The following is a 21,828-nucleotide window of genomic DNA, read 5'->3' as shown; positions in this document are numbered from 1 at the left end:
AGAATCCCGGTTATGATGATGATGAGTCAGAACATTCGAATGTTTTTTTTATCTTGTTATATTCACCACGCATCACATATCATTGTTGGTTGGTTGACTAAATTTTTCAAATGAATTTTCGTTTATTCAAACCAACCAACCAACCAACCAACCAATGATGATGAAAAACAACAAACGAAATGTCGAAATTATTGGCGTGGGTTTTCTTCGTTTATTATTATTTTTTGATGATTATGATGATAATTCAACAAACGACGACGACGACGACGACGATGAATGAACGACCACCATCTCTCTCTCTCTCTCTCGACAACTTGAACATTTGGCTAAATGACAAAACAATCATCATCAACAACAACAACAACAACAAAAGTGATTGCGTTTCATCGCATTTGATTCGAATGAACAAAAAAAAAATTACGGATCGCATCATTACCACTATCGTTGTCTTAAAATTGTACCACCACCACCAACATCATTTGATAATCATTGCGACACACTAAATCGTTGTTGTCTCACAATATATCTAGGTAATGGTAAGTCATCATACTCTTAACTCTTTTTTTCTTTCTTTCTTTCTCTTCCATTGGAATTAGTGAAAGAAACAACAGCAACGATAACGAATTCAAAGAAAAGGAAAATTATTCTTTTTTTTGCTCCACATGTATATTATATACACACACGGCGTGATCTATGTTTATGTTGTTGCAGATGTAGTATCGACATAGCGAATTCATTCGCAAATTCAATGGTGTGTGTGTGTGCGATTTTTTTTTCTTAATTCGGATAATTTTTTTTTCATTCTTCAACAACAACAACAACAACAAGAAACATTTGTTTTTCTTTTCATTTTCATTCTCATTCACGAGTTTGTCTTTACACTGTAAAGTTTACAGCAACAAAAATTTCATCATGTGTGTGTGTGTCGAGTTGCTTCTTCTGTTGTTTTTGGCGTCATCATCATCATCATCATGATCATCATCAAATTGATGCAACCAAAAAAGAAAATTTTTTTTTTGTCTTCGTATTCTGTTATTCTTTTCTTTTTCTTTTTTTTGTTGAAATAATGGATTCTTTTTTTTTACACAGAGCACAATCATCAAGTTGTTGGCACATGTGAAACATTAATGCTACTACTACTATGGATTTGAAGAAATAACAAAAAAAAATCGCCTCATAAAATTATTATAATGATGGTGATGATGATGATGATTATTATAATCGCCTCGAATTTATTGAAAAAAAATTGGCCTTGCACACACACACACATAACATTAATCTGGTTGGTTCCTAATTGGTTCGTTTTTTCTGTTTAAAATGAATGGCTAAATGCCATGGCCAATTATTGCCAAGTATGTTTATGTGTGTGTGTGTATGGTTGGGGGGATGGATGATGGTTGGTGCAAGAATAAGAATGAAAAGAATTATTTTTCAAGAGCAAATTCTCTCTCTCTCTCTCTATGTGTATGTGTGATGCATTTAAATGCAATGGTGATGATGATGAATTTTCAGTTTTTTGTTTTTTTTCCTGTGTGTAATTTGAGCAAAAAAAAAACGTACGAACGATGAACGAAAAAATCGACAATTTCGACAAGATGGTTACGTCGTCATCATATATAATCATAATAATAATCATCATCATATTGCAATTTTTTTTTTGGTTCGGTTTGATGTGTTGCACACAATTGATTGGGCAATGATTTTTTTTTGTATGAAATAATAATAATAATGATGAAATCAAAGAAGAAAAGAAGTTGAAATTTTTTTTTTCGTTTCTATATTCATCGTGATTTGCATTTCCGATTTTTTTTCTTGTTTTTTCATTACCGTAAAACAATCATCATGATAACCTTGGTTTTTTGTATGTATAGAAAAAAATATGGCAACAGCAGCAGCAACAGAAGCAAACGTACACTTGATTGAACATGATAATAATAAAGTGATGATTGAAGAATCAAGAATATTTTGTACCATATAAAGTCAATGATAATCATCATCATTATTATTATGGTTTTTTTTATATAATTGGATGATGATTGTAAATTGTTGGATTTGGGATAGAATTCGGAATTTCGAGGCTGGACAATTTGGAATTTTTTGCAAACATTTTTTTTGTGTCTTCCTTCTTCAATCGATGTGTTTAATTCCGATTCCGATGATGATGATGATGATGACTGGTGGCAGGGGGCGATGAAAAAAAATACGACATGAACATAAAAAAAACGAGAGAAAAAAAAATGAAAACATCAAAAAAAGAGATTTTCGCATAAAAATTTCTATACCCGAATATATATATATTGCACTCTGATTATGATTTTTTTTCTGATCATTCCTCGATTACCATATTTGGTATTCGAAAATATATATTCTATCCCTTGTGATACAAGTAAGTGTGTGTGTATGAGGAAGAATTTTATTCTTACCATTTTTTTAATGACAACCAACCAACCAAACACCAACCACCACTATATGGAATTATATATCACAATTGAATGTTTTATCATTTGATGGTTATAAGTTGAATTTTTTTTTTTAGCTAAATTTAGATGTTTGTTGTTGTTGTTGAGAGAGAGAGATAGAGAGAGAGAGAAAGAAAACAATAGCTAAATGATGACTATGGAAAACCGACACCATAATGATTGTGAATGGAATTCGTTTTTTTTCCATAATAAGAATTAATCGAACCGTTTGTAATATGATGTTGTCTGTCTATTTGTGTGAAAATAGAATCGAATGTTTGTATTTCGAGTGAGAGAACGGCGGTCATCGATTCTTTTGTGACAAAAGTTTGAAAAATTTTTTTCGTTTGTTTAATTCCATTCTATGGAATAGAATTTTTTTTAACAGGAATTTTTTTTTCTCTTGAACGAAAAGATTTTTTTTTTTGTTCATTCCATGTCAAAATGAATTGTTGTTGTTGCTGTTGTGCGTGTGTGTGTTGTATGTATGTGTGTGCTTTAACCAAATTTGGGTAATTTTGCTTCTATTGCTCGTATATAAAGTAAAGATTGATGATGACAACAAGTAACAATTGAATTCGATGAAAAAATAAATAAACAAATCATCTATTCTTTTGATTCGAAAAATTTGTCCTTGAAAAAATAAACACTCGTTTTTTTGTGTCATCAAATAGAGAGAATTTCATTTTTTTTTTTTGATGAAGAATAGAAAAAAAATGAATGAATTAATTATAACCAATTTCATCACCAACACCACCACCGCTACCATCACCACCGCTACCACCACCATCATCATGATGAAAATTCCATTGGTTGTCGGATTCATGTTGTTTCTTGGAAATTAATGATGAATTACAATGTAATTATAACCGCACCGTCTGTCTGAACAACAACAACAACGACACATTGGATTCGAGAAAAAATTCTCTCTTTTCATGTTCCATTCATTCGGAAAGGTAATTAGTGTGTGTGTGTGTCGAAATAGTTATAAGGGCTTTTCATGAAAATTATGATAATGACAATGATTCGATTCCGTCATGTGTGTGTGTGTGTGTCTGTTGTTTTTAATGAGCATTTGATTAATAAATATAAAAATTGTTACCATTGAAATTTTGTTGCCATTTTTTTTATCATATCAGATGATGATGATGATGATGATGATAATGAAATGAATTTTTGCAAGAACAAAAAAAAAATAAATAGACGAAGCCAAGAATTTTTCATCGTTTTGTTGTTGTTGTTGTCGTTGTTATGGGTTGAAATTTGATGCGCGTACTAAACGAGTTTTCCGTGTTTTATTTATTTATTTTTTTTTTCCATAAATTCTTTTTTCAATTTTGGCAAACACAAACGATGATGATGATCATGATGATGTTTGACAAATGAATTTCATCTGATTTTTATTTTTTTTTTATGATTAAAATTTAATCATCTGTGACATCAGCTGAATAATTTTTTTTTTCTGATTTTAATAAATCGTAAAGTGTCAACTTATCTATAGCTACGTGACGGATGTGTTCTATTTATAAACACTAATAATCCTGATTGTAAACAATCAAGAAAATTAGTGAGAGAGAGAAAAAAAAATCAATTTTCAAAAAAAACAATGGAATTTTGAGAATTTTCAAAATTTAAAAAATTTTAAAAAAAAAAAAAATCAAAGTATCATAAATGGCCACCAGATGTCATTAGTGTATATGTGTGTATATACACAAATATCGAATCGAATGCATGCATGTTTTCAATGTGCATAAGATTTCTGATGTTTCTGTTTTGATTTTTTTTTTCAAAGATTTATTCTGTAAAAAAAAATGACCGAATATTCTACAAGTATTGAACAAAAACCACCACCAGAATCATCATCATCATCATCATCATTGTCAGTATGTCTGCCACAGAAACGTTATTATCGCCAACGTGCACATTCAAATCCAATTGCTGATCATTTTTTCGATGATTATCCAATAACCCCGGATGATGTTGATTGGTCATCATTTTATCCATTGTATATGAATAATGAGAATGGATCAAAAGTAGAATTTCTTGATATTGGATGTGGTTATGGTGGCCTATTGATTGAATTATCATCATTATATCCTGAATCATTAATGTTGGGTAATTTGAAATACTTTCAAATATCACATAAAACTCATTTTTGCTTTTTTTTCAGGCATTGAAATCAGACAAAAAGTATCCGATTATGTTGTTGAACGTATACGTGCATTACGTGTACAAAATCCGGGCAAATATAATAATATCAATTGTATACGTAGTAATGCAATGAAATATATGCCAAATTTTTTCAACAAATCACAATTATCGAAAATATTTTTCCTATTTCCTGATCCACATTTTAAAAAACAAAAACATAAATGGCGTATTATTAGTCCACAATTGTTGACTGAATATGCATATTTTTTACGTATCGATGGCCGTGCTTATTTTGCATCCGATGTTAAAGAATTATTTGATTGGATGTATAAACATTTTGATGATCATCCATTATTCATTCAAGTCCAGGATTCGGATAATGATGATGATCCGGTGGTCAAAAAATTTACACTAACTGAAGAAGGAAAAAAAGTAACACGTAATGGTGGCCAAATTTGGCATGCTGTATTTCGACGTATTGATGATCCAAAAGATCAACATAACAAAGATTGAAAAATTTTTTTTCCAAAATAAAAAATTTTATTTTCATTTTTTTTTTTAAATCCAGAATTTTATTTCATTTTTTTTATAGAAAAACCGTTTTATATTAAGAATGTGAAAAGAAAAATGAATCGTTTCGATGGTGGTGGTGTTGTGGTAAATGATGTGTTCATTTATCTTCTGGTTTATTGTAGACCAATGTAAGACCACAACGTCCACAATAATGACGATCAGCATGATTGGCCATAAAAACGCCGGCACCACATTCTTTATTTTCACATTCACGACGAAGTCTAGTGATTTTACCATTATCATCAACTTTGTAGAATTTCAACACGGCCAATTTGACCTTCTTTTTCTTGTGTTTATTCTTTTTTGGTGTCGTATAATTCTTCTTTTTACGTTTTTTAGCACCACCCAACAAACCTAATGTAAAGAAAATTGTTGAATCATTTTCAATTCCATATGATTCCAATGTTTCAGAATCTTCCAGTGGTTGACCACCATAGCTTAATCGTTGTTTGATGGCTTCAACACCTTCACTTATTTCGATAATGGATTTAATTCTGGCAACAGTGTCCGTTGGTTTTGCACTGAGAATCAAAGTGCCTGAAAGGCCTTTGACAAATAGATGCATGATTGATTTTTTTTTTGGACTGAATTCGATTATCCAATGAAAAAGTTTTCGATTCGTAAATCTGTAAGTGGAAAAAAAATCAATGAAATTAGTGGAATTTTTAAATGAAAATTTTTAGAATTGGAAAAAAAAACATACCACATGTAAAACTCACACAGAAACCAAACGCACACACACACAGTGAACACGCATAGGGAAAAGGAAAAGACAGTGGCAAGCTTTTTTTTCTTTTGCCAACAACAACTTCAACACACACACACAAGCACGCACACATGAATGAATTCGATTGGCCCGTCATATAGAATGTTACAACAAAAATGCTGAAAATTCCATTTTGATAATTGTTTCAATAAAAAATTCAGTGAATTTTGCTAATTAAATTCATTTAAACATTTATAATTTTAATGGAATTAAAATCAAATGAAAATTCATTGAATAATGGATTAAAAACGAGAATTGAGTAAAGTAGAATACAAATATGTCATTATCTCTATGAATGATCCAAACATTTATTGTTTTTTTTTTCTTTATTTTTATTTTTTTTCCAAATTTTCATTTCAAGACAAATAAACAAATTTTTTTTTATCATTGATAAAATCTAATCGATTAATCAATAGATCAATAAAATGGTCAATTAATACACGTACAGTGTTTGTTTGGGTTTAATTGGATATTGGCAACAGCAGCAAAACAGGCTGTGTTTTCATGGAATTCAAACATTCGAATCGTGTATATAAGCACCCAAAATGATGTTTTACCAATCAAACTTTAAATGCTCATCATCATCATCATCATCAAATTATCACACCCTATAAATGAATTAATCGATGACAGTAAAAAAAAATCAATACTCAACAAAATCAATCAAATGTTTATCAATGATGAACAAGAAAACAATAGACATGTGTGTGTGTTTTAAATTTTTTTTTTCTTTTTTGACTAATCATCACCTGTTTATGAAATAACAACAACAACGAAACATTTGCCCTTTTTTAACTCACGAAAAAAATTTTCTACGTTTTTTTCCATTGTATTTGGTGCCTTTTTTATTACACATATACAACATTCATTTGCTCATCACCATCATCATTGTTGATTAATGGTCACAATACATTTTTATATGTTTCTCATTGTCAAATTTATTTTTTTTTCTACCTTTTGATAAATATATTATAACACAATCAGATTTGTTTTGTTTCAGGTATGATTTTTTTAATAATAATTCGTGATCAATAATTAACAATCAAATATCGATTCTTTTTTTCTTTTACAGAATTTTCGATATTCTTTCGTTTTGAGTGGAAACGCATAAAAAAATCAATTGAAAATTTTTTTTTTCAATTTGCATAATAATTGCCTTGATGATGATTTTTTTTCTTCTACAAATGTCGTTTTGTTATTCCGATCAATTGACAACAACAACAGCAACAACCTGTTGATTGCACACTGATTTCGTTTTTTTTTTTTGTTGTTGTTTTTTTCCTTATTGAATGTAATTACAACTGATTTTTTTGTTGTTGTTGTTGTTTCACTATAATCAACAAGTGCCTATTTTGTCATCATTATAATAATTCCTATTTTATGTTAATGATAATTACAACCAACAAATTGTGAAAAACTCTTCTTCATGAATATAATACCAAGAATCATTGAAGCTTTGAAATTTTTTCACACATACACACACACACACACACACACACTGACTGAAAAAATATCATCTTGATTTGTTTTTTGTTGGTCATTGGTCCAGTTTTATTATTATTTTTATATAAACGATAATTGTATCAAAATTTATGATTTTCACACACACACACACACGCATCTTGCCATCCAGTGCCTGTTTGACGACCATCTTTTTTTTTATTTATTGTTCCGAAACCGTGACCAGTTTTTTGTTGTTGTTGTTGTTGTATTTTTCAATCAATCTGATATATTTTTGGAACAATACCACAGAAAATTGTCCAGACAATCCAGTCAATAATTTGAATTAGAATAATTGAACACCGTAATCAAACAACAATCGGTCAATTGAACATCACGATAAACAACAATCATCAACAAATATACGCTGCTACGACAGCCAAAAATTTATTTTTGGAAAATTGAACTATCCCGAAACGTAAGTGGCCAAATTGTCTTTTTTCTGATTGCTTTTTTTTCCATTCAATTCAATTCTATAATTTTATTTTACAAAATAGGCCTATATTTGAATTTCAAATTTGTTCCATTTCCCACCACCACTACTATCACCATCATTATCGTCATTTGAATTTTTGAAATAATCAACTCAACTCTACATACACTGTGAAAAATAAACACGTAATAATGTCATCATCATCAACAACAACAATGGCGACAACAACAAATGTATCACCATTACTATGTAAAAGAATTAGAAAATTTCTAATTGATTATCAATGTGAAATACGATATAGAAAAATGAATCCACCATCATCAGCAATGAAATCAAATACATATGATTCATCATCATCATCATCAAGAATATTTTCATCATTAATGGCTGCTGATCCGACCACAGCGAATGCATTGCAAACATCAACAGTTGTATTACGGAAAAAGAATAAAAATAAAAAAAATTCATCATTCGATGGTATACCAATATCAAATTATCGTATACATTCAAATAATTTATATGCTGAAATATTTGATTGGATATATCATTTTTTATGGCTAAAGTAAGTTAGAAAAAATTCATTTTTGTCTGAGAGTCAATCAATCAATCAATTACTTTTCGATTGATTGAGATGTAGCCAATTTTATTCTGGCTCTTCTTTTTTTTTTGTTTTATTGCAATGATGATAGACCATTGAAATTGTCATCTATTATTGTGTCTTTTGTTTTTTCTTCGATACAAACACGATAAACTAATTTTTGATATTCGTGGCGCCAACCCTTTCTCCACCTCTCCAGTTTTCCTATTACACAAAAAAAATAGAATGATGATGAACAAAAGAGAGAGATAGAGAACAAAGAACAATTTTTTTTTTATTTTGAAGAGACTCCCAATTGGTTGGCCAGTATCAAATAGCATTTGTTTGTGTGTGTGTTTTTTCAAATAGCAATCTTTTTTTTCTATTTCGTTTGTTGTAGAGAATAGTATCTGCATTGTATGAAATGTCTGCAATGATGATGATGATGATGACGACGACGCATGTATTTGAAGACAGTATTTCATAATATTGAAATCATCATCATCTTTTTTTTTGGCTTCAATTTTCGTCATCACCATTCATTCGTCGTCATAGTCCGCATTGCCGGTATTTTTATGATTATTTTCGTTTGATGTTTACTATGATGATGACGGCAAGCAATCAAACGAATTTTTTTTATCCTTTCTCGATTGTGAATCATTATATAAATGTTATATTGCAACGTTGAAAAACAAAAACTTTGATCAAATAACAATAACATCTATCTAATGGAGATTTTAATCAATGAAAACGATGAGTTTCATTTTCATTTTATTCACTGATTTTTTTTTGAAAAAAAGAGTTTCCTTCTTTTTTGATCGATTGATTGATTGATTGATTGATTTGTGCCTGTGTATCAGTGTGTTCCATAATATATATAAAAAAAAAGATTATCGTCGTCCCTGTGCTTGAATGATAAAGGAAAATTTTTCATTTTCAGAAAAAAGAGACGTTATTGAATGTTGTGAAATTTTTAAATTTTTTTTTCGTTTCTCAATAATAAAATAAAAAACTTGAATTTCATTTTTTGATCAAAAAAAAAACCATTTAATTTTGTTATTGTTGTGTGTTTGCCTCACAATTGCATCTCTTCTTCATTTTTTTTGTGATTTTGGCTACCACAGTTTTTGATTTTCTTTGATTACTTTCAACAAAATTGGGTAAGATATTTTTCAAAATTTTTTTTTCATTTTTTGTTGTTGTTGTTGGATTCTTTATTCCCCTTTTTTTGATATTTTCGGGTGTGTCTGTTACCGGCAATTTTTTTTGTTGCTTGTCTGGTGGTATTTGTCGCAGTGTTGAATTTTTGTTGGTGTTGGCAAGAATATTCTCGAACCAGAAAGTTTTTTTTTTTTTTGGTTTTCGGCTGTTCTGTTTATATAATCTAAAATTGAACATGCACACACACACACACACACACAAAACCAGAACAATTTGTTTTATTCGAATCTATTCTAACCTATATAATGGTGGTGGTATTACATCAAAGAATATTCTTTCTATATTAACCCTGTTTGTCTCTGTGTCTGTGTGTGTGTTTGGAGTCAAGTTTTTTGACCCAGACTGGGTTGTGTTGTGCGTATATGGGAAAATTATTTAAATTTTTCATTTTTTTTCGTTTCAAAAAGGAATTATTTCGTTGTTGTTTTTTCAGTTAAAATTAAACATTTTTTCACTCCCTAAATACTACTGTATTCATGAGCGGGTAACCGAACCGAAAAACCATGTTGATGATGATGATGATGGCATCGGCGCCGACAAAATTATCACGGCTTCTTTTGTTGTTGTTGTTGTTGACATGGCATATCATGACACCAGTTGCTACGAGAAAGCTAGAGAGAGAGAGAGAGAGAGAGAGAGAGAATGAAAATCACTCATGTATATGATCGAAAAAATGATGAAAAGAAAAAAAGGTTGGCTCCATACCATATATTTGGTTTTTTCAGTGTTTAACATGAATCCGATATCCTTTAGATTCAAATCAGCCATCCATTCATCTCATCCAATATCATATCCATCATGGTTCAGTAGACAATTTATGTAGAGAGAGAGAGAGAGAGAGAGAGAGAGAGAGAGAGAGAGAGAGAGAGAGAGAGAGAGAGAGAGAGAGAGAGAGAGAGAGAGAGAGAGAGAGAGAGAGAGAGAGAGAGAGAGAGAGAGAGAGAGAGAGAGAGAGAGAGAGAGAGAGAGAGAGAGAGAGAGAGAGAGAGAGAGAGAGAGAGAGAGAGAGAAAAAGAAAGAGAGAGAGAGAGAGAGAGAGAGAGAGAGAGAGAGAGAGAGAGAGAGAGAGAGAGAGAGAGAGTAAACGGATACAGTATTTGATTCGAAACTATTTTCACTCTTTACACTCTAATCAAGTGAAAATAGTTTGTCATTGTCGTATATATTCGATTTATGATGTGTGATGTGGTGCGATGTGTGGTCACCACCATTGTTGTAATGATGATAATATCATAGATTCAAGTACGAATAGATCATTTTGACCTGTAATGATAATGATGATGATTTCCTCATTTTAGATGAAATTATTCTTTTTTTTCTCTTTCTCTATTACTGATTTTTGATCGACATTGATGTTGATGATTATGATGACGATAATGATGATGATGGAAACAAGTTTATTGTCTTGTTTTTTTTTCTCTTGAAAATGGTGAGAAAACAGTATATCAATGTCATCGTATCAAATAATGATCCACGTCTTTACCAAATCTTTACCGATTGTCATTGAATTGATTAAATGGCAATCACTGTCTTTTCATCTGGCCAATAACAGTATTTTCTATTTGAATTTGGCTATTGTAACATTAGTATTTAATATCAAATTCAATTTCAATTGACCATTTGTGTGTGTATGTGGCCAATTGTTTTTTTTCTGAAAAATTCGTTCGAATATTTTGTTGCTATTGGTAAAAGTTCATTATATCCAATTTTTTTGAATTTGGCAATGCGAATTGCCTTGAAAGAAAAATGAAATTTATTTTTTTTTCTATTACATAGATGAACAATTTGTTCTTTTCGTGGCCATCATCATCCACTTTCATCAAAATAACCTCATTAATCGAACAACAGCAAACCTATCATTAACCATTCGATACAAGTTTTCATTTTCATTTTTTCGTTGTTGTTGTTTCATTAGAAATTTGTCTAACCCTTCGTTCTGAATGTATAGCAGTAGCATCAGCATCAGCCATGATCACGTCTAAATGATAATTTTTTTTCTTGAAAAATTCTTTCGAAATCAATTGAATTAATCAGTGATGATGATGAAAAAAGGATTAACCTACCAATCGACGTACAAAAACCACGTTTTTTTAGTGCCTGAAAAAAATTTTCGACTTGATTTTCATGATTTTAGGATTTTCGGTGTGCAGTAGTAAATACTTAACACACACACATTATATCGTTCAATCAACATAAACAATTTCCGTATGACAATTAAACTTTGTTGTCGTGTTTGTCTGTGTGTGTGAACTACAATGATGATAAAATCATTTTTAACGATGTCAACTTTCATCATTTTTTTTTGTGAACTTTTGAGAAAATGAAAATTTTCAAGTAGAATGAAACAAAAATGTAAGGGAAAAATTGGATCATTCTCACACACATGGTGTAAACGGGTTAATATAGTTTGATGTATCACACCTTTATTAATATTGAATTTCAATGAAAATAAAAATTTAACACTGTGTGTGTGTGCATCATTTGAGAGTTTACATTTTTCCCTGTTGGTCAACATTTTTATTTTCTATTCGTGATGTTTTTTTTCAATATTAAAGAAGATTATTATCATTACATTAGATGGATAGATAATGAAGAAATAGATGATGATGATGAGATAAAAGTCATTTTTTATAGTGGTCGTTGTCCATTTCTTTAATTTTCTTTCTCTCCATATGTGTGTGTGTGTGTGTGTGTGTGTGTGTGTGTCTGGTTCATTTTTTTTGTTGTTTTGCTCTAGTCTTTTGTTCTGTTTTTGTTTTAAATTATGATGATGATGATGACAATTGAGGGCTACCATTGATGACAAAATAGTAAAAAAAAAAACATCTGTACACACAGAAATTTTTTCTTTCAAAATGAAATTTCTAAATTCAATTTTCTGCTTAATGATAATTATCATCATCATCATCATTATTTGGAATTTCAATGCAAGAGATGGAGATAAAGAGACTGTTGCTACCGCTGCCACCACCAACACCAACACCACCACCCAGAAAAAAAGTCTATTCATCAAATTAAACCTACGCCGTAGAATTAGTGGAAGGAAAAGGAATGATTTATATTTAATGGTTGATGATTCATTCATTCATTCTTTGGCTTACTAGCGGAGTGAAAAATCCTTTTTTTCTCGTTTTTTTTTTGGATATATTCAGGTTGGTGGATAACATATATATATTTTTTCAGTGAACAAAAAAAAAATAAAAATAAAAATAAATATCGCAAACCTATGATTAAAATGAAGACAAAAAAAAGTTCATAAACAACAAACAAACATTTCCATTGCCAAAAAAATAATACCTGTTGCTGCTGTCGATTTCTTTATATAGTACTGTATGTGTGTGTTTGACAATTTGAATTAATATCAATTTTTTCTTCTTGGCAATCATTCCACTTTGGTTTGTTTGTTTGGTTAACCAAGCAACAAATTGTTGTTGTCGTTGTTGTTGTTGTTGTCGTTTTTCAATTCAATTGAATTTCATTGGAATTGAATTAAATTGTCGAATTTTTTTTTATTAATAAAATTTTTTTTTCTTTTTTTTTACCATGAAAAAAAACTACAGAAATTGTCCAATTGAACTAGCTACAATTGTTGCCATCAAAATAGCCACCAGAATGAGTCAAGAAATTATAAATGAATTTAATCATTCGTTGATGATTAATAATAACAATAACAACAACAATAATCATCAATTGAATAATAATAATAACAATTATGACGAATTACAAATGGACAAATCACCTGCATTATCATCACCAACAATATCATCATCAACAACAACAACGACGATGATGAACGATTCAATGTCAATGATGATGATGATGGATAATAATAATCAATCAACATCAACAACAACGATTGGTGGCCCATCTATGGAACAACGATCTTCATTATCAACTGGTGGTTAGTATATTAATCAAATTAACTCGTTTTTTTTCTTCTCTTTTGGATGATGCATGAAAATCAATATTTTGCGACAAAATCTATCTGTCTATCTGTGTGCATGTTTTTTGGAGTCACATTTCATTTGAACAAAAATTAGTCAACTTGATTGATAGTTTTAGTAGCTAAACTTTTTTTTTGTTATTATCTGATCTCCAGTTTTTTTTCTTACTGTGTGTTTATAATTAATGTAGATGAAAACAAAACAAAAAAATGTCAATCATCTATAACACACACTCTCACTGTGTGTGTGAACTGGTTCCATTTCATTTCATTGTTTCGTTTCGTTTCATTTGTCAACAAATCTCTTTTTGTTGTCCATATATATACCGGTTAAATATGGATAAATTAAATGAAACGAAACGAAAAAATAAATAACAGGTATATCGATACGATTTTTGTTGTTTTTGCCCCCTTTTCATGTCATTTTAATCATAATAATAATAATGGCTACTGATTATTTTTTTTGTACAAAAAAAAAGAATTTTAAGTTAGACTTGAGACACATATTTATGTCTGTCTGTCTCTGTGTCGATGTGTGTGTGTGTGTTTGTTTCGATGAAATCGATACATTTCGATATTGGTCATACTGCCAACAACAAACACACACACACACACGTCACCTGTATATAGGTTTTGTGTTTGTTTTCTGATTGATTGATTGATTGATGACAACGACCGATGACAGATGAAACAAAAAAAATGTTTTCATTCATACGATTATTGAAATCATTTTTTTTACGAATATTTTTTTTCGTACCAAATTTTCGTCGCAAAATTAATCGTGATGATGAATGTATGGAGAATTTATTTTGTTTTCTGTTTTGTTTTATTCTTATTTTTTTGTTGTGTTTTTTTTCTTTATGTGTACAGCACTTTGTTCAGTGGATTTATCACGTCAATCACGTGAATTGATGGATGAATGTCTTGATGATTTGGGTAATAATCCAGATCGTGCCATATCGATGGTCAATGATTATCTGGATAATAATAATGCTGTGAATGATGATGATGATGGTGGTGGTGGTTCTTTGGCTAAAAATGAAATGACAAATAATAACAATCAATCGATGATATTACCATTTACAACATCTGTTTCGGCTATCAAAAATCGACGACAATCAATGGAAGATCGACATATTATTATACAGAATTTGAATAAAGCATTAGGTTTAACGGTAAGAATTCTGGTGTTACTGGAAAATTTTTTTTGTTGTTGTTTCATTGATTGATTGTTTGTTTTTTTTTGTTTGTTTATAGTTACCAAAAACCTATAGCTATTATGCAATATTTGATGGTCATGCTGGTATTGATGCTGCTAGCTATTCAACGGCACATTTACATCATTATCTGGTTGAAAGTGATGCATTTATAAATGGTGGCGATATGATGGAACAAGCATTTCGTGAAGCATTTCATAAAACAGATGAACTGTATATAAAACGTTTACGTGAAGATGGTGTTGATAAATTGAAACCATCCGGTACTACAGCACTTTGTGCACTTATTGAAGATAATAAAACCGTTTATCTAGCATGGGCTGGTGATTCTCAGGCAATTTTTTTTGTTTTTTTTTTTGATTAATTAATTCTAAATGACTAATCGATTCTGGTTTTTTCCACATATATAGGCTGTATTAGTTCGTAATGGTTGCCATGAAGAGATCATGTTACCACATAAACCAGATATGGAAAGTGAAAGGATTCGTATACAGGATCAAGGTGGCCTGGTTATCTATATGGATACATGGCGTGTAAATGGTATTCTATCGGTTACACGTGCTATTGGTGATCCAGAACATAAAGCATTAATTATTGCTGATCCAAGTTTCTCTTCATTTGAAATTGATCAATCATTAGATTTTCTTGTGCTTGGTTGTGATGGTCTTTTTGATCATTTGAATGGACAAGATATTACATCACATGTATTTGAATATCTATGTAAAAATGAAAATAATGATCCAGAAACGGTTATTGCTGGAGTATCGGCATACTTATCCGAACAGGCTATCCAAGAAGGTTCTGGTGATAATATTACATCGATTGTTATTTTCTTCAAACCATTTGAACAATTGGTTGCCACTGGATTTCCATCTACGGCAACAACAATGACTAATCATGATGAAGAATCAATTGTAAAATCAGAAGAAAAAATGGATTTAACTAATGATTCTGATGGCAATCTGTCAATGATAGCATCACTTTCCACAAAAAATGGTGGTCATTTTCCATATACAGATTTTTCTGAATTACCAATTGGAACTAAGTATCGTTTGACATCGAATGAAAATCCATCACCGATGGATATTGTTGAATCATCATCAACAACACCAGTACCACCAGAACAACCACCAACAACGCCTACAACCGAATCGATTGTTCCCGATACGATCGATACTATGGAAAATTTGAATAATCGAATCGATAATATGGAATCTTTATCATCATCATCATCATCGTCATCATCAATGATTGTAATGGAATCAGAATCAAAAATTATTGATAATGAACAACAGCATCAACAACAACAATTTGAACAACGACAAGAACATCCAATGAAATTTAATGATAATGATGACGAAGATGAATTAAATACATTCGAAACAACAACAACAATTAATAATAATAAAAATAATAACAACTATGATGAAAGCGATGATCTTGGTGATGATGAACGTTGTCAAGATGAATTTGGTAAGTTATTTTTAATGATTTTCTTTTTCTTTTCTTCTATCAAAAAAAAACTACCTGTTTGAAAAAAAGCGAGCTCAATATTTAAAGATTTGACAATTGAACAACAACAACCACCACCATGGCCATCAACCATTACCCACCACCTACACCTTTATAAAAACAATGAATGAATGAATATAAACTAAATTATTATTCACCAGTAGAGTATATATAGATGATTATAGTACATAGAAAAAAAAAGAAATTACAGAAAAGAATCTAACAATGTGTTCTCATCAACATCAACAATAACCACAACAACATCCCAGAAACAAACGAAAAGAGAACCTAATTACGATTGTTGTTGTTTGAGTTTGTGACAGATAGATAGATAGATGGAAGAAAAATGTTTATGGTTTATGTGTGATGGATGACATTTGATGATCATGATGATGATGATGGGTTTATTTCGGAATCGTTTTATTTTCTTGAATGTTTTATATGTATGTGTGTGAATAATAATAATAATAATTTAAATCGTTTCGTTTCATTTCATTTCTCTTGCTCTATCCTATGTGGGTAATGGTGAATGATGATGATGAGAATTATATATATTTCAATAACAATAAGTAATTTTTTTTTTTGAATTCAAAAATCAAGTTTCCTATCCACAAGTAGTAGTAGTAGTAGTAGTAGTAGATGCCATCCAGTTGCTGCTTGTTGAAATTTTATTTGTTGATGGATGGATGAATGAATGATGATGATGATTATGAAGATGATGATTGGTTTAATGTAGTGTAGTGGTGTTGGTGGTGGCTCTGGTTGTTGTGGATTCAGGTTTCTGGTTTTTTTTAAAGCCATTAAATTTTTATTTTTTGAAAAAAAATCCTTCTCCAAATTAGGAGGTGGAAACCAGAACAACAAAAAATTGATGGATGAATGCTTTTGATCTACACACACACACACACACACATACACAGTGTGTAAAGTTGATTGTCCTGATGGTCTAGCCTGGCGTGTGTGTTTTAGTGTTGTTTTGGTTTTTTTTTTTTTTTGATTATTTTATTTATATCGTTTCTGGTTTTTTTGGTGTTTTTTTTATGGTAATGTGTTTGTAGTGTGTGGTGTGATAATCTTTCGACGCCTTATTACCCTACCTGCAAAAAAGAAAAAAATTCCAAAGAAAGATAGTGGCAGTGGCTTATGTGTGTGTGTGTGTGTGTGTGTGTTTGTAGAATCTTCTTGAAGATTGTTATTCAAGAATCAACAGATTTTTTTTTGTAAATATCTATATAGAGAATTTATATAGGGAGAGGCTGTCATCGTATGTGAATGCATATTCATGCTGTTTTTTTTCTTGTCTCCTGGTGATCTTATGATCTTTAGACTGCTATGAAATTGATACAATCATAATCATCATCATCTTGATTTTTGATTCAAAAATTGTGAAAAAAAACGCGCGCGCGCTCACGCGCTCTTCGCTTATAAAATATATACGCATCACATTTTATTATTCAAGTTCATCATAAATAAATTTTTTAGTTTATTTTTGATTTGTTTTTGAATGTTGTTTGTTTCAAGTCGCAAATCAAAAGAAAAAAATTTCATTTTTCTAAACACATCAGCGCTACAGGCAAACAAAAACGACAGCTCATTTTCAAAAGTTCAAATCAAATCATTCATCCAATTCAAAGATTTTGGTTTGGTTTTGATGAATATATAGAGAAATTATCAATGTATGTCATTGTTCGTTGTTTTTTCTGTTCAAAAGAAATTTTTTTTTTGCTGTTCTAATCAAATCAAGTTTTTTGCATTTCTTTCTCTCATAATTGTTAATTTTCTTTTTTTCTCTCTCTATTCGTTGGGTGATTTATTATAGATTTCGTGCCGGCTACAACAACGACAACCACAACTGAAAACAATAACATGGCATCAATCGATGCCGGTAATTGTAACGAGATTATTGTTGATGAGCAACAACTAAAAATCAACAACGAAAATAACATTATCTGTATTGGTGATGACAAATACGAAAACAAAGCTGAAAGAGAAGAATTAATAATGGAAAAAACATTATTACCTGATTATAATAATGATGATGATGAAGATGATAATAATAGTATTAGTAAACCACAACAACAACAACCACCACCACCACCATCACCACTCCTTGTTAATGATGATGATGATGAACAACAAAATCATCAACAACAACAACAACAAATGGATGAAATGAATTTCATTTGTCAATCATCATCAGAATCATTCAATGTTAACAATGTAATAGCAGATAGTAATGATTATAATAATATGGAGAATAATAATAGAAATAATCCATTTGAATCATTTGAATCGATTGAACAACAACAACAAGCGAATCTATCGAGTGTTAATCCATTTGAAAATAGTTCGGCAAATACAACAATTATTGATACTTCATCAATATATCCAATTAATAATGATGGTAGCAATATTATGGATATGGATGATCATTCTTTTACAATTGATTCAAATGAAGTTCCATTATCTACGTTTACTGATCCAACATTGATTAATTCACCAATTAATGATTCTGCTAATAATAATGATACCGGTGCAGTGATGATGAATGATTTTATGTTTGCCAATCAAATTTCATTCAATGATGAATCCAATGATTTGATGATTCAAACAGATTATACAAAACCGATGGAAAATTTACCTGGTTCATTGATAACACCAATGTTATTGATGAATTCACAATTAGAATCTGGATTATTATATGATCATCAACCACCATCACCAACACCACCACAACAACAAGAGCTGGATAATTATAATGAACAGGTATGTTTGGCATGAAAACCAATATAAATAATGAATTTTTCATTTTTTTTTAAATCTAGCAATTTACAAATGATGAAAAATCAGACCTAATGTTTGAAAATAACATTAATGATGATTCAAAGTTACCAGCAAAAATTATCGATCCAATCGAAGGTGATGATGATGCTAATGATTTTGGATTGAATGAACCACAACAGCAACAACAAGAATTTAATGATTTTAAACAACAACAGTATCATGAATCTATTTTGGATAATAGAACAACAACAACAACTATTGGATCACAATTATTTGAAATGGACAATGATCCTAAATTGGATGAAAAATTGATTGATTCCGATTTTCCGCAAGCTCAAGCTGCTGCTGTTGCCACTGTTATTACTAATGATGATTATGATATTCAACAATCAATGAATACTACTAGCCACGAAGAAAAAATGAATGATATTGTTGTTGAAAACTTATCGAAAATTTCATTACAAAATACCGATGAGATTAAAGCACCAGTTTCCCAAAACATCAGTGATGGTATTATTGATCTGAATAATGATGACAAATCTATTCCTAATGGAGATTTATTTGGCAAATTAGACGATAAAATAGTCAATGATATTGAAGATTCTAAAATGCTCATATCGGAATCATCATCACCTGTAATTGATATGAGTGATAATAATGATGATGTTAATCGAGTTAAAAGATCTGTACCTGAATTTGTGGAGACTAATTTGGATGAATATTCAGTGGCTCCGTTATCAGTATTGAATGAAGATAAAGTTCAGCTTCCTTTGGTTGAACCATTAGCAGTTGATGAAAAGAAAGAAATTGTTTCGAAAGTAGAGGAAATTCCAGAAAAAGTTTTGGAACAAGTTCCAGTCGTGGTTACTTCAGAAACTATACCTGCTTCTGTTGCTCCTGTTACTGTTCCTGTCAAAAGTACTGTTCCATCAAAAGCAACAATCAAAACCGCTGCTCCATCAACAACAACAACAACAACGACAACAGGTAAAACATCGAATAACAAAACTGTTGCTGGTACAAAAACTTTAGCACCAAAAACAACGGCTACCACTCGTCCAGCAGTATCATCTCGTTTAACAACTGCTACTAAATCTTCAAATAACACAAAAACAACAACTGGAAGCAAACCGGCAGCAATAACTAAAACTGGTGATAAAAAACCGGTGACAAGTACCGCATTGTCATCTCGATTGACATCGACTAATCGGTCCACTGGCTTAACAAATCGTCCAACTGCATCAACTAGAACGACAACTACAAGTGGAACTACTACAGTTGCTGCCGCTAAGCCATCACGAACAGCTTTGACAAATCGTTCAACAACAACGTTGAAGACTACGGCCACAACTGCTAAATCTACATTGAATAAACCGGCTACCACTTCAACTTTGACTACCGCACCAAAAACTACACGTGCTACAACGACGGCGGTACCAAAAACAACTTTGAAACCAAAAACATCGACAAATTCCGCTTCAACTGGCAGTAGTATTGCGGCAAGAAAACCACTGTCAACTTCCGCTTCAACTGGCAATAGTATTGCGGCAAGAAAACCACTGTCAACTTCTACTACAGCAACAAAAGTTGGATCGATTCGTCCAGCTGCTACTACCAAAACATCCACCACAACACCAGGTACCACGGCTTCAAAAGCGGCAACAAACTTATCGAAGCAACGAACAACGACCACAACCATGTCATCTACATTGAAAAAAACAACAACCGCTACGGCTAAAACAGGTGTTCGTAATAATAATACTCAAAATGATGTGAAAAAATCTGTACCGAAAATTCCTAAATCATCATCAACCATGACTGCAACTAAAAATGGCATAAGTAATGGTACTGCTGCAAATACTGCTGTACCAAAGCCACCATCAACATTAACAACAACAAATTATGCACATAAACGTAGCAGTCTAATTAGTCCGGAAAATTCATTGAAACAAGAATTGGAAGAAGCCGCTTTGAATGAAATGAATGCATTGACAGCCGCAACAGCAGCAACATTAGCCACATTGAATGGATCGAATTAGAAAACAATAACTTAATTTATCAGTTGATGATAATAAAACAGCAATCCCCGGTATTGATAAATGAAAAAAAAATGAATTTCCATTGATTTCGTCTAGTCATCATTTACTATATGATTTTGATTGATAAAAATAACTAACTAATAATCCTGAAACGAAATCCACTAGAGAAAACAAGTAATTATGAAACAAAAAAAAAAACAAACAAAATGAAAACAACAAAAATCTCGATAAACAACAATGGAGTGATGACAATGAGCGCTCAAATATCTTTGTTGTTTTTTTTTTAAAAGAATTTTTTTCATCTTTTTGAATCTGTGTGAATCTCGATTTATAAGAATAATACATACACAATACCCACTATATATATAAACAAAAAACCAAATGGTATAAGAACCATTTTTAAAAAAAAACGACAAAACAAAACAAAAATTGATATCTTCCTTTGATTTTTTTTTTTCATTTATTATTATTATCAAAAAAAAAAAACGTAAAATTTTAAAACAACAAATGATTATAATTGATTTATGATGATGATTACGATGATAACGCCTTTGAATTTGCATATTATTCATTTTATTTTATTTTAATTTAATTTGAAATTGAATAAATGATGAACATTTTTAAAACTAAAAAAAACCGTTCGATTGTTTAAT

At 30.6% G+C, this 21,828-nt stretch overlaps 3 protein-coding genes across 7 annotated transcripts; 2 read left to right on the top strand and 1 right to left on the bottom strand.

Moving 5' to 3' along the window:
- Positions 1-448: 448 nt before the first annotated feature.
- Positions 449-5,180, top strand: LOC124490855 (tRNA (guanine-N(7)-)-methyltransferase). Of its 2 annotated transcripts, none has more exons than XM_047053420.2 (3): positions 449-536; positions 4,252-4,574; positions 4,630-5,180. In XM_047053420.2, exons 2-3 carry the CDS (start codon positions 4,271-4,273, stop codon positions 5,121-5,123), a joined length of 798 nt encoding a protein of 265 aa, XP_046909376.1. In that variant the 5' UTR covers positions 449-536; positions 4,252-4,270; the 3' UTR covers positions 5,124-5,180. The 2 variants fall into 2 exon arrangements, with proteins under 2 accessions (XP_046909376.1, XP_075587044.1); XM_075730929.1 differs by having other exon boundaries at positions 452-530.
- RpS27A (ribosomal protein S27A) lies at positions 5,149-5,748 on the bottom strand. The gene has a single exon (XM_075730930.1). The coding sequence runs from the start codon at positions 5,746-5,748 to the stop codon at positions 5,281-5,283; it is 468 nt and encodes a 155-aa protein (XP_075587045.1). The 3' UTR covers positions 5,149-5,280.
- Positions 5,749-6,319: 571 nt separating this feature from the next.
- LOC124490314 (uncharacterized) lies at positions 6,320-21,811 on the top strand. 4 transcript variants are annotated; one of them, XM_075730924.1, is made up of 9 exons: positions 6,320-6,949; positions 7,022-7,867; positions 7,947-8,444; positions 13,241-13,581; positions 14,494-14,798; positions 14,881-15,174; positions 15,251-16,313; positions 18,172-19,118; positions 19,178-21,811. In XM_075730924.1, exons 3-9 carry the CDS (start codon positions 8,074-8,076, stop codon positions 21,173-21,175), a joined length of 5,319 nt encoding a protein of 1,772 aa, XP_075587039.1. In that variant the 5' UTR covers positions 6,320-6,949; positions 7,022-7,867; positions 7,947-8,073; the 3' UTR covers positions 21,176-21,811. The 4 variants fall into 4 exon arrangements, with proteins under 4 accessions (XP_075587039.1, XP_075587041.1, XP_075587040.1 ...); XM_075730926.1 differs by lacking the exons at positions 6,320-6,949; positions 7,022-7,867; positions 7,947-8,444 and adding an exon at positions 9,000-9,619; XM_075730925.1 differs by lacking the exons at positions 6,320-6,949; positions 7,022-7,867; positions 7,947-8,444 and adding an exon at positions 12,693-12,832.
- Positions 21,812-21,828: the final 17 nt, after the last annotated feature.

Source organism: Dermatophagoides farinae, chromosome 4 (assembly GCF_024713945.1).
Source record: "Dermatophagoides farinae isolate YC_2012a chromosome 4, ASM2471394v1, whole genome shotgun sequence".
Lineage (NCBI taxonomy): Eukaryota > Metazoa > Arthropoda > Arachnida > Sarcoptiformes > Pyroglyphidae > Dermatophagoides > Dermatophagoides farinae.
Note: the sequence above shows the minus strand (reverse complement) of the source record. Positions and strands in the feature narration are given on the sequence as shown.

Bases quoted from the DNA above. Each gene is read 5' to 3' on its own strand.
- LOC124490314 (XM_075730924.1), top strand. From the start codon at position 8,074: ATGTCATCATCATCAACAACAACAATGGCGACAACAACAAATGTATCA. The intron at 8,445-13,240 runs GTAAGTTAGAAA...AAAAAACTACAG, and splicing joins TATCATTTTTTATGGCTAAA to AAATTGTCCAATTGAACTAG. The intron at 14,799-14,880 runs GTAAGAATTCTG...GTTTGTTTATAG, and splicing joins ATAAAGCATTAGGTTTAACG to TTACCAAAAACCTATAGCTA.
- RpS27A (XM_075730930.1), bottom strand. From the start codon at position 5,748: ATGCATCTATTTGTCAAAGGCCTTTCAGGCACTTTGATTCTCAGTGCA.
- LOC124490855 (XM_047053420.2), top strand. From the start codon at position 4,271: ATGACCGAATATTCTACAAGTATTGAACAAAAACCACCACCAGAATCA. The intron at 4,575-4,629 runs GTAATTTGAAAT...CTTTTTTTTCAG, and splicing joins TCCTGAATCATTAATGTTGG to GCATTGAAATCAGACAAAAA.